This window comes from Mus caroli, unplaced genomic scaffold, assembly GCF_978045245.1.
Source record: "Mus caroli unplaced genomic scaffold, Mus_caroli_1 scaffold_7, whole genome shotgun sequence".
NCBI lineage: Eukaryota > Metazoa > Chordata > Mammalia > Rodentia > Muridae > Mus > Mus caroli.
In genome coordinates this window covers 82,106,237-82,119,336 of record NW_028227262.1, presented here as the reverse complement: position 1 = coordinate 82,119,336, position 13,100 = coordinate 82,106,237, and the positions used below count along the sequence as shown (strand labels likewise).

General features: G+C 38.5%; 1 protein-coding gene across 1 annotated transcript; it reads right to left on the bottom strand.

Moving 5' to 3' along the window:
• Positions 1 to 1,268: 1,268 nt before the first annotated feature.
• Positions 1,269 to 2,369, bottom strand: LOC147003967 (vomeronasal type-1 receptor 90-like). Its single transcript, XM_085839676.1, has one exon. It carries the CDS (start codon positions 2,363 to 2,365, stop codon positions 1,457 to 1,459), a length of 909 nt encoding a protein of 302 aa, XP_085695802.1. The 5' UTR covers positions 2,366 to 2,369; the 3' UTR covers positions 1,269 to 1,456.
• Between the last annotated feature and the right edge of the window lie 10,731 nt (positions 2,370 to 13,100).

Below are 13,100 nucleotides of genomic sequence, written 5' to 3'. Positions count from 1 at the left end.
ACCAGAGAAAGGAGCACTAGCAATAAATCCTTTTACTCAATTCCCTGCTGCTAAACAGCACGTGTTAATCTCCAGATATCAATGCTTATTAAAGCACAAGTAATAAGGAGTAATAAAGTTAAGTTTTCAGTGCTTGAGGAAGCACAGAACAGTAAGGAAGAACTAAGTTTCCCTAGTGTTTCTGTAATCATAAAGAGTTAAAGCACAGAGATATATAAGGATTTAAAGAAAGCACAGAGAAAAGACACCAGCGATTTTAAACTATAAAATAAGCAAGAACATTTGCAGGATTTTTTGGAACTTATCAGCAGGCATTCGGTTGAGTTAGAGAGCTTGAAGGCAAGAGACCATCAGTCTTTAAAGCCATTTTGGAGGCTTTGTCACACTTCAACCCAATCCAGGCCAAGAAGGCTCCCAAGAAGCCAAATTTGTCTCTAGGCTTCCATGTTCACATGCACACACACCTTTCATCTATGCACACATATACATGCACGCACCCATACACAAATAACATGCCATACATCATGTATGTACATGTACTCAATTTTTATTCATCAATAAGTCAGTAAGGGTGAAATAATTGAAGTAAAAATATTCAGGCAAATGAAAATTACATATAAATCTTATTAAGTACTTAATCCTTTTTTGTTTGGTTGGTTCTTTTTTTGTTTGTTTGTTTGTTTGTTTTTGTTTTTCGAGACAGGATTTCTCTGTATAGCCCTGGCTGTCCTGGAACTAACTTTGTAGTCCAGGCTGGCCTCAAACTCAGAAATCTGCCTGCCTCTGCCTCCCAAGTGCTGGGATTAATGGTGTGCACCACCAAGCCTGGCTAAGTACTTAATCCTTAATGAGTAGTAAAACTGGAAACTTTAAACTCATTACTATTATGAAACCATAGAAATTAAAGCTAGGAACCAGAGATAAAGCTACAATCAATTATTTATAATATTCTTGATCATTTAGAGTAAATTAAAATATATTTTTTAAAAAAATCTTTTAAAACTTACTAGCAGCAAGGATAATCTTTTGAGTAACATCGGAATCAAGGGAATGTTTATGATAAAGAGCGAAAGGAGGGAACTAAGGGAAATCCTGTGGAAATATGAATTTATGTTGTACAATAAACTTAAGAGGCATATACTACTTGTTAGCAGAAATGTCAAAAGAATGAATAGGCATAATACTACAAATTCTATTTAAATCATATAAAGAATCTTGCTTTGTGCTTGAACTATTAAACAGTTTAAGAAAACTCTGTTTCTTAGGGAAAAAATTACTGGTGCTGCACCAGCATGCACCTTACAAACATCTGTACCTACAGATCCAGAGGATCGCATGAGTTCTTCTCACCTCTGTGAATACCAGGAATGCACACATGCATACATGCCAGTCCAAAACTGATACATACAAATAAAATAAACAAATTGATTTTTAAATGAGAGGAAAATTACACTTTTTAAAAAATCTGGTGGCATAATTTTTGCATATATTTTAGCATCATGCTTATTCGCTTATCAGAACTGATTTGTACCAATGGAGTAATTGTGGGATAGGCATTCATCACAAATTTCTGAACAGTCAGGATGACTGGGTCATACATCCATAACAGGACTGAGGAGGATGAGATGATGAAGTCCACCCAGTACATGACCACAAAGAAGACCACCAGCAGCAAGATGGTCTGGGTGGCCCTTTTCTCAGGGGAGGCTCTCAGATGGCTGATGCTATGAAGATGCTTGCATTGCCTCTGATGTCTGAACAAGATAATCACCATGTATGTACTTGTGATCAGCATGACTCCTACAAGAAATACATCTCTTAAGGTTGTCATGGTTAAAATCAGTCCCCTGATAATGTAGTTCATGGGGAAGACTGAACAGTATTTAGTCACCTTCAACTGGTTGGTCTCACTCACGTTGGTATAAGCACCAGCATAGATGATCCGGTTAATGCTGAATGACAAATTGAAAGACCAAAAGTAGAAGAAAGAAGAGATCATGTATTTTTTTAGTTTATGTTTAAATTTTGCCAAAAGAGAGGTATTGGGACTGATCATCACAGCCTGGAACACACTCAGGAGGCAGGTGATGCAGATAGAGAGGCCTCTCATCACTCTGTTAATGTAAGCAGTTGCCTTACATATGAAGTCATTGACAATGTTCAATGACCCAAGTAAATCTGTAAGCCAAACATTCCCTCCAGTGAGAAACATCATTATGTGAATGAAGGTCAATTGACAGGAGATCAAGTCCATGGGCTTAGATCTGTGACACAGGATTATCATAGTGTAGAAAAAAAGAAGAAATATATTGGCCATAGCTCCAAGCCCAGCTTGGAAATAAAGGATATTATTTAATGAAAACATAATCAGGAAGTGTATTCATCCTAAGCACATAGAGGAAGCATATTTCAAATATCTGAAAAAAAATATTAGATACATCAAACTTACGATTCTCTGGTTAGTATATCTATATCATTACTCTTTTTTAGATACTTATTATTTTTTAATTGGATATTTTATTTACTTACATTTCAAATGTTATCCCCTATTCAGTTTCCCCTCCGGGACCCCCTATTCCATCCTCCCTCTCCCTGCTTATATGAGGGTGTTCCTCGACCCACTCACCAACTCCCACCTCCTGGCTTTGGCATTCCCTACATTGAGGCATCGATTAGCTACATATTCTTGATTACTGTCTCTAACTTTTGATGTTCCATGAAGAGATGGAGCTGGGAGCCTCCTGTAAAAGAGAACATGTGATGCTAAGACACATACAAATTTCAACACATTATGACAAAGAAGAACTCACCAATGATGACCAGATAGTGATTCTGTTTTAGCGTTACTGTTTTAAAAGACGTTACTTCTCATGAGAGAAAAACAATGTTCCCAGTGCTATTTTACATCATCAGCAACCACAGACTTTTTATAATTTATTGCAACAGTCTTACCTTTGATGCCTATGTTAGTTATTTGTCCTGGTTGCCCGTGTCATTATTTTATCAAATTAATCCAGTACAACAAGACCAGCTTGTAATAGAGAAAGAGAAAACTACTACACTTACACAGATTCTTGTGTAAAAAGAGGGCATACAATTATACTTTCAAGTTCACTATTATATTTACATATATAATATAATGGATGCATGTATGTATGGAAATAACACAGTAGTTAGTGATGAGTTCAACTAAAACCTCTCCAGGAGTATAAAGCCTTATGTCATACATTTTGCATTTACATCGTTTTTGCTAAGTCTAGAAAAGGAATCAGTTCATTCCAATTGCCAGAGCCAAAATTCTCATTCTTCCACTGACATAAGCTGACAGTAGCTGCACTGTGATGTTCTGTATTCAAAAGCTCCAGGACAGGAGCGGAAGAGATAGCCCAGTGTGAAGAGCACTTTTTGCTCTTGCACAGGACCTGGGTTTGTTTTCCCAGCAATGACCTGGTGGCCCATTACTATCTATCACTCTAGTTCCAGGGCATCCATTCTCTTCTGATTCAGGCATGTGAGTGGTGCATAAACATACATGCAAGAAACACACACACACACACACACACAAACACACACACACACACACACATATATATATATACATTAAAAGCTCCAGGATAATATTTAATTCAAGTGTTGGTCTCCAAACTCTAAGAACTGTAAGTCAATTCAAAGTTTAAATTTGCAAATGGTCAAACCATATATGTATAATCATTCATTATTAATTATACATGTACAATTTATAAATATGTGACATGTATCATATATGAGCCTTATAAATATGATATCAAAGTAGCTGGAGAAACGGCTCAGTGGTTAAGAGCATTGACTGCTCTTTGAGAGGTCCTGAGTTCAATTCCCAGCAACCAAAACGTGACTCACAACCATCTGCAATAGGATCCGATGCCCTCTTTTGGTGTATCTGAAGACCGCAACAAAGTCTTATTTATATATGTTTATAAAATAAGATAAAATGAATCTTTTTTTAAAAAATGATAACATAATGAGATAAAAGAGGGTAATCTAAAATGATTTTTTTTCTTATCCCAAAGTTTTGCAATTCACCTTTCTACTTCAGTCCACTGCTTTACAAATGCTTATCACACACAGGAAGTGATGCATCTTCTAATTCACCAAGTGGCATCTTTCTCTGGGGTTCACTGCACCAGAAAAAGACTAGAGTTGCAATGGATGCACACTGAGTTGTTAACATATGCATGCACTTAGAAAAGTCATTTGTTTTATTTGATAAAAGTTTGTAATGCTAGGGTCAATCTAAGTATGATGCACATTCTAGGAACACTCTTAACTGAGACCTACAAGTCCTCAAGCTCTGACTGTTCTTTGCTCATTTGTTTTGTGCTGATGCAGCTTGACCTTGCTATATAGCCCAGGATGTTCACAAATTTATGTTTCTTTTACTTCGGCCTCATGAGTGCTGAAGCTATTGGTGTTCATGCCAATCTGAGTCTTTTAATTTAAATTAGAAATGTTCAGCAGATATTTTTATTTGATGACAGTGAAAGTTCCATAACTGAAGAATCACAAAATTTATACCAATATAATGTTAATCAGGAAGTTATAGAATAAAAGAAAGGTCACAGATCCAGTCTACAAAACAATAGAGTGCCAAGAAGAATCGGACACACTGTGACACATTGAACACTCACTAACCTTGCAGTCTGTAGTAGTGTTCAGGTATGGGCTGCTCAGGCCAATGTGAAAACACTGGAGCAGGTTCAGAGGAGACACTGGAAGTATAGTTGTCACGGTTACCGGCTTTCCCATTAGTGTAGGTTGTAAAATTTAGTTGTAGGTAATAAAACCTAAAGTGTGCCCATCAACATTGGTAATAGTGAAGAAGCCATCATTATTAAATTGACCCAGACCAAAAGATTAAGCACCCTGAAAGCATCTGTCTGAAGAGACTGAAAGAAAAGAGACCAAGAGCTTCTCACTCCATAGCACTACATTCTTCCTAGAAAAACCATTTCACCTCTTCATTATATCAGTATTTAATTTTAGAACAGTTTTGTTTGATCAATTTCTGGTGATCTTTGCCTTCTGCTTTGTGGAGATTTAATAAGTCAAGGAAAATACAAATATACTACATCAAAGGTTTCATTACCAATTTAAGATTTACCATATTTAGTGAGTAATAACCAAAAAGCTCTATGCCTGCTCACAGAGAACCTGAAGTGAGTATGTGACTTTCAAGTGAGAAAAATAGATGATGTTGGCTGATGTGCTGTCCACTGTCAGCAGCAAGAATAAGTCTTTAGAAGTTTCAGGAGATGAAGCCCTTAGCCACCAAAGCTAGTTCCATGGGATCTTTCTAAAATATATAGACAGCATGAATAAATCCTGATCACCTATTAATTATGTATAAATTCATAGCTATTACATGATCATCTTAAATACCTTAAATGTATGAATTATGCTTTGAAAATTGAGTTTAGTGCAGGTGTACCTGAAAGTACAAGAAGTTGACTAGAATAATACATTCTCACAGTTACAAGCCTGTTCCCTGAGATTAGGCAGCAGCAGTAGGAGTGTTCCTGCAGAGACTGTTGGGAAGCAATCGCACTAGGAGCTTCATCACAAGTTGCATACTGTGAGTTTGGGAAAGATATGAAAATATTCACTGGATAGTGTGTGTGTGTGTGTGTGTGTGTGTGTGTGTGTGTGCATGTGAGTGTTTTTGTGACATTATTGGAGTACTAGGCCTAAGAATAGAGGAATAGAATACTGTATGCCAGTGCTGCTACCATGAATAAGTATTAATCAGTTGAGTGAAAAACTGAGTTATATAAAATATTTTTGTTAAATAAAGTAATTATTAAGAAAAATAGAGAGTGTGTCATCTGTTTTCTGGTTGTCTTCATCAGCTCTTGGGCTCTTGCTAGGGTACTACTGCAGACTTGTTCACGTAAATTATTCAAACAAACTGAAAATTCTGAAATGCTTGTTAGCATAAACTCGTATTTATATAAGTTGTTTTTTGAGGTGAGTGTTGATACTCTTTGACCTGTGACTTAAGAAAGTTATTGGCGAGGGAAGCAGAAACCGGCCTGAGTAGGACCACAGGCCTCATCCGGCTGGATCAGCGCCGGGGTAGCGGGAGCGCAGGGTTGCCTGACACCCGCCAGCTACCCACAACCCCCGCCGCAAGATTTTGGGACTGCTGGATCTTTTTTTTTTTTTTTTTTTTTTTGGTTTTTCTTTTTTTTTTAATTTTTAATATTTTTATTACATATTTTCCTCAATTACATTTCCAATGCTATCCCAAAAGTCCCCCATAGCGCCCCCCACTTCCCTACCCACCCATTCCCATTCTTTTGGCCCTGGCATTCCCCTATATTGGGGCATATAAAGTTTGCAAGTCCAATGGGCCTCTCTTTCCATTGATGGCCGACTAGGCCATCTTTCCATAGATATGCCGCTAGAGACAAGAGCTCCGGGGTTCTGGTTAGTACATCATGTTGTTCCAACATAGGGTTGCAGATCCCTTTAGCTCCTTGGTTACTTTCTCTAGCTTCTCCATTGGGAGCCCTGTGATACATCCAATAGCTGACTGTGAACATCCACTCCTGTGTTTGCTAGGCCCCAGCATCATCTCACAAGAGACAGCTATATTTGGGTCCTTTCAGCAAAATATAGGGACTGCTGGATCTTAAGACTTCTGGAGAGTGGAACACAGCTTCTGCTCCAATCCAATTGCGCGCAAGACCAGAGACTGCAGTAGTTAGGGAAGCAGAAAAACGGCCTGAGTAGGACCACAGGCCTCTTCCAGCTGGACCAGCACCGGGGTACCGTCAGCTACCCACGACCCCCGCCGCAGGATTTAGAGACTGCTGGTGAGTGGAAAACAGCTTCTGCTCCAATCTTTAAACAGTGACAACGATAACAACTAACCCCAGAGATTACCAGATGGCGAAAGGTAAACGGAATAATCTTACTAACAAAAACCAAGACCACTCACCATCATCAGAACCCAGCACCCCCACTTCGCCCAGTCCAGGGCACCCCAACACACCGGAAAAGCTAGAAACGGATTTAAAAGCATATCTCCTGATGATGATAGAGGACTTCAAGAAGGACTTTAATAACACACTTAAAGAAATGCAGGAGAACACTGCTAAAGAGTTACAAATCCTTAAAGAAAAACAGGATAACATAATCAAACAGGTAGAAGTCCTTACAGAAAAACAGGAAAACACATCCAAACAGATGATGGAAATGAACAAAACCATACTAGACCTAAAAAGGGAAGTAGACACAATAAAGAAAACCCAAAATGAGGCAACACTGGAGATAGAAACCCTAGGAAAGAAATCTGGAACCATAGATACGAGCATCAGCAACAGAATACAAGAGATGGAAGAGAGAATCTCAGGTGCAGAAGATTCCATAGAGAACATCGGCACAACAATCAAGGAAAATGTAAAATGCAAAAAGATCCTAACTCAAAACATCCAAGAAATACAGGACACAATGAGAAGACCAAACCTACGGATAATAGGAGTGGATGAGAATGAAGATTTTCAACTCAAAGGACAAGCAAACATCTTCAACAAAATTATAGAAGAAAACTTCCCAAATCTAAAGAAAGAGATGCCCATGAACATACAAGAAGCCTACAGAACTCCAAATAGACTGGACCAGAAAAGAAATACCTCCCGACACATAATAATCAGAGCAACAAATGCTCTAAATAAAGATAGAATACTAAAAGCAGTAAGAGAAAAAGGCCAAGTAACATATAAAGGCAAGCCTATCAGAATTACACCAGATTTTTCACCAGAGACTATGAAAGCCAGAAGATCCTGGATGGATGTTATACAGACACTAAAAGAACACAAATTCCAGCCCAGGCTACTATACCCAGCCAAACTCTCAATTAACATAGATGGAGAAACCAAAGTATTCCATGACAAAACCAAATTCACACATTATCTCTCCACGAATCCAGCCCTTCAAAGGATAATAACAGAAAAAAACCAATACAAGGACAGGAACCACGCCCTAGAAACAACAAGAAGGTAATCCCTCAACAAACCTAAAAGAAGACAGCCACAAGAAAAAAATGCCAACTTTAACATCAAAAATAACAGGAAACAACAATTACTTTTCCTTAATATCTCTTAATATCAATGGACTCAACTCCCCGATAAAAAGACATAGACTAACAAACTGGCTACACAAACAAGACCCAACATTTTGCTGCTTACAGGAAACTCATCTCAGAGAAAAGGATAGACACTACCTCAGAATGAAAGGCTGGAAAACAATTTTCCAAGCAAATGGCATGAAGAAACAAGCTGGAGTAGCCATTCTAATATCTGATAAGATTGACTTCCAACCCAAAGTCATTAAAAAAGACAGGGAGGGACACTTCATACTCATCAAAGGTAAAATCCTCCAAGAGGAACTATCAATCCTGAATATCTATGCTCCAAATACAAAGGCAGCCACATTCATTAAAGAAACTTTAGTAAATCTCAAAGCACACATTGCACCTCATACAATAATAGTGGGAGACTTCAACACACCACTTTCACCAATGGACAGATCATGGAAACAGAAACTAAACAGGGACACAGTGAAACTAAGAGAAATTATGAATCAAATGGATCTGGCAGATATCTACAGAACATTCTATCCTAAAACAAAAGGATATACCTTCTTCTCAGCACCTCATGGTACATTCTCCAAAATTGACCACATAATTGGTCACAAAACAGGCCTCAACAGATATAAAAATATTGAAATTGTCCCATGCATCCTATCAGATCACCATGGACTAAGGCTGATCTTCAATAACAAAATAAATAATAGAAAGCCAACCTTCACGTGGAAACTGAACAACACTCTTCTCAATGATACCTTGGTCAAGGAAGGAATAAAGAAAGAAATTAAGGACTTTTTAGAGTTCAATGAAAATGAAGCCACAACATACCCAAACTTATGGGACGCAATGAAAGCATTTTTAAGAGGAAAACTCATAGCTCTGAGTGCCTCCAAAAGGAAACTAGAGAGAGCACACATTAGCAGCTTGACAACACACCTAAAAGCACTAGAACAAAAGGAAGCAAATTCACCCAAGAGGAGTAGACGGCAGGAAATAATCAAACTCAGGGGTGAAATCAACCAAGTGGAAACAAGAAAAACTATTCAAAGAATCAACCAATCAAGGAGCTGGTTCTTTGAGAAAATCAACAAGATAGATAAACCCTTAGCCAGACTCACTAGAGGGCACAGGGAAAGCATCCTAATTAACAAAATCAGAAATGAAAAAGGAGACATAACAACAGATCCTGAAGACATCCAAAACACCATCAGATCCTTCTACCAAAGGTTATACTCAACAAAACTGGAGAACCTGGATGAAATGGAGAAGTTCCTAGACAGATACCAGGTACCAAAGTTGAATCAAGATCAGGTTAATGATCTAAACAGCCCTATATCCCCCAAATAAATAGAAGCAGTCATTAATAGTCTCCCAACTAAAAAAAGCCCAGGACCAGATGGGTTTAGTGCAGAGTTCTATCAGACCTTCAAAGAAGATCTAATCCCAGTTCTTCACAAACTATTCCACAAAATAGAAACAGAAGGTACTCTACCCAACTCATTCTATGAAGCCACAATTACTCTGATACCTAAACCACAAAAAGACCCAACAAAGATAGAAAACTTCAGACCAATATCCCTTATGAATATTGATGCAAAAATCCTCAATAAAGTTCTTGCTAACCGAATCCAAGAACACATCAAAACAATCATCCATCCGGACCAAGTAGGTTTCATCCCAGGGATGCAGGGATGGTTCAATATACGGAAATCCATCAACGTAATCCAGTATATAAACAAACTCAAAGACAAAAACCACATGGTCATCTCGTTAGATGTGGAAAAAGCATTTGACAAGATCCAACACCCATTCATGATAAAAGTCTTGGAAAGATCAGGAATTCAAGGCCCATACCTAAACATGATAAAAGCAATCTACAGCAAACCAGTAGCCAACATCAAAGTAAATGGTGAGAAGCTTGAAGCAATCCCTCTAAAATCAGGGACTAGACAAGGCTGTCCACTTTCTCCATACCTATTCAACATTGTACTTGAAGTCCTAGCCAGAGCAATTCGACAACAAAAGGAGATCAAAGGGATACAAATTGGAAAAGATGAAGTCAAAATATCACTTTTTGCAGATGATATGATAGTATATATAAGTGACCCTAAAAATTCCACCAGAGAACTCCTAAGCCTGATAAACAGCTTCGGTGAAGTAGCTGGATATAAAATTAACTCAAACAAATCAATGGCCTTTCTCTACACAAAGATTAAACAGGCTGAGAAAGAAATTAGGGAAACAACACCCTTCTCAATAGTCACAAATAATATAAAATATCTTGGCGTGACTCTAACTAAGGAAGTGAATGATCTGTATAATAAAAACTTCAAGTCTCTGAAGAAAGAAATTCTAGAAGATCTCAGAAGATGGAAAGATCTCCCATGCTCATGGATTGGCAGGATCAACATTGTAAAAATGGCTATCTAGCCAAAAGCAATCTACAGATTCAATGCAATCCCCATCAAAATTCCAACTCAATTCTTCACCGAATTAGAAAGTGCAATCTGCAAATTCATCTGGAATAACAAAAAACCTAGGATAGCAAAAACTCTTCTCAAGGATAAAAGAACCTCTGGTGGAATCACCATGCCGGACCTAAAGCTCTCCTACAGAGCAATTGTGATAAAAACTGCATGGTACTGGTATAGTGACAGACAAATAGACCAATGGAATAGAATTGAAGACCCAGAAATGAATCCACACACCTATGGTCACTTGATCTTCGACAAGGGAGCTAAAAACATCCAGTGGAAGAAAGACAGCATTTTCAACAAATGGTGCTGGCACAACTGGTTGTTAACATGTAGAAGAATGCGAATCGATCCATTCCTATCTCCTTGTACTAAGGTCAAGTCTAAGTGGATCAAGGAACTTCACATAAAACCAGAGACACTGAAACTTATAGAGGAGAAAGTGGGGAAAAGCCTTGAAGATATGGGCACAGGGGAAAAATTCCTGAATAGAACAGTAATGGCTTGTGCTGTAAGATCGAGAATTGACAAGTGGGACCTCATGAAACTACAAAGCTTCTGCAAGGCTAAAGACACCATCAATAAGACAAAAAAACCACCAACAGATTGGGAAAGGATCTTCACCTATCCTAAATCAGATAAGGGACTAATATCCAATATATATAAAGAACTCAAGAAGGTGGACTCCAGAAAGTCAAATAACCCCATTAAAAAATGGGGCTCAGAACTGAACAAAGAATTCTCACCTGAGGAATACCGAATGGCAGAGAAACACCTGAAAAAATGTTCAACATCCTTAATCATCAGGGAAATGCAAATCAAAACAACCCTGAGATTCCACCTCACACCAGTCAGAATGGCTAAGATCAAAAATTCAGGTGACAGCAGATGCTGGCGAGGATGTGGAGAAAGAGGAACACTCCTCCATTGTTGGTGGGATTGCAAGCTTGTACAACCACGCTGGAAATCAGTCTGGCGGTTCCTCAGAAAATTGGACATAGTACTACCGGAGGATCCAGCAATACCTCTCCTGGGCATATATCCAGAAGATGTCCCAACCGGTAAAAAGGACACATGCTCCACTATGTTCATAGCAGCCCTATTTATAATAGCCAGAAGCTGGAAAGAACCCAGATGTCCCTCAACAGAGGAATGGATACAGGAATTATGGTACATTTACACAATGGAGTACTACTCAGCTATTAAAAAGAATGAATTTATGAAATTCCTAGCCAAATGGATGGACCTGGAGGGCATCATCTTGAGTGAAGTAACACAATCACAAAAGAACTCACACAATATGTATTCATTGATAAGTGGATATTAGCCCAAAACTTAGGATACCCAAGATATAAGATACAATTTGATAAACGCATGAAACTCAAGAAGAATGAAGACCAAAGTGTGGACACTGTGCACCTTCTTAAAATTGGGAACAAAACACCCAGGGAAGGAGTTACAGAGACAAAGTTCGTAGCTGTGATGAAAGGATGGACCATTTAGAGACTGCTGTATCCAGGGATCCGTCCCATAATCAGCTTCTAAACGCTGACACCATTTCATACACTAGCAAGATTTTGCTGAAAGGACCCAAATATAGCTGTCTCTTGTGAGACGATGCCGGGGCCTAGCAAACACAGGAGTGGATGTTCACAGTCAGCTATTGGATGTATCACAGGGCTCCCAATGGAGAAGCTAGAGAACGTACCCAAGGAGCTAAAGGGATCTGCAACCCTATTGTTGGAACAACATGATGTACTAACCAGAACCCCGGAGCTCTTGTCTCTAGCTGCATATGTATCGAAAGATGGCCTAGTCGGCCATCAATGGAAAGAGAGGCCCATTGGACTTGCAAACTTTATATGCCCCAATATAGGGGAATGCCAGGGCCAAAAGAATGGGAATGGGTGGGTAGGGAAGTGGGGGGCGCTATGGGGGACTTTTGGGATAGCATTGGAAATGTAATTGAGGAAAATATGTAATAAAAATATTTAAAAAAAATAAATAAAAAAAAATAAAAAAAAAACCAGGTGACAACACATGTTGGTGAGGATATGGATAAAGAGGAATGCTCCTCCACTGCTGGTGGGATTGCAAACTGGGACAACCACTCTGGAAATCAGATTGGAGGTTCCTCAAAAAATTAGAACTAGATCTACCTGAAGACATAGCAACACCATTCTTGGGAATATACCCAAATGATGCCCCAGCATGCCACATGTTCCACTGTATTCATAACAGGCTTGTTAGTGATAGTCAGAAACTGGAAAGAACCCAGATGTCCATGACAGAAGAATGGACACAGAAAATGGAGTTCATTTACACAGTGGAATACCACTTAACTATTTAGAACAGAGACATCCTGAGCTTTGCAGGCAAATGAATGGAACTAGAAAAATATCATTCTGAGTAAGGTAATTCAGACACAAAAGGAAATACATGGTATGTAGTCACTAATAAGTGGATATTCGCCAAAAAATACCCAAGATACAGTCAAC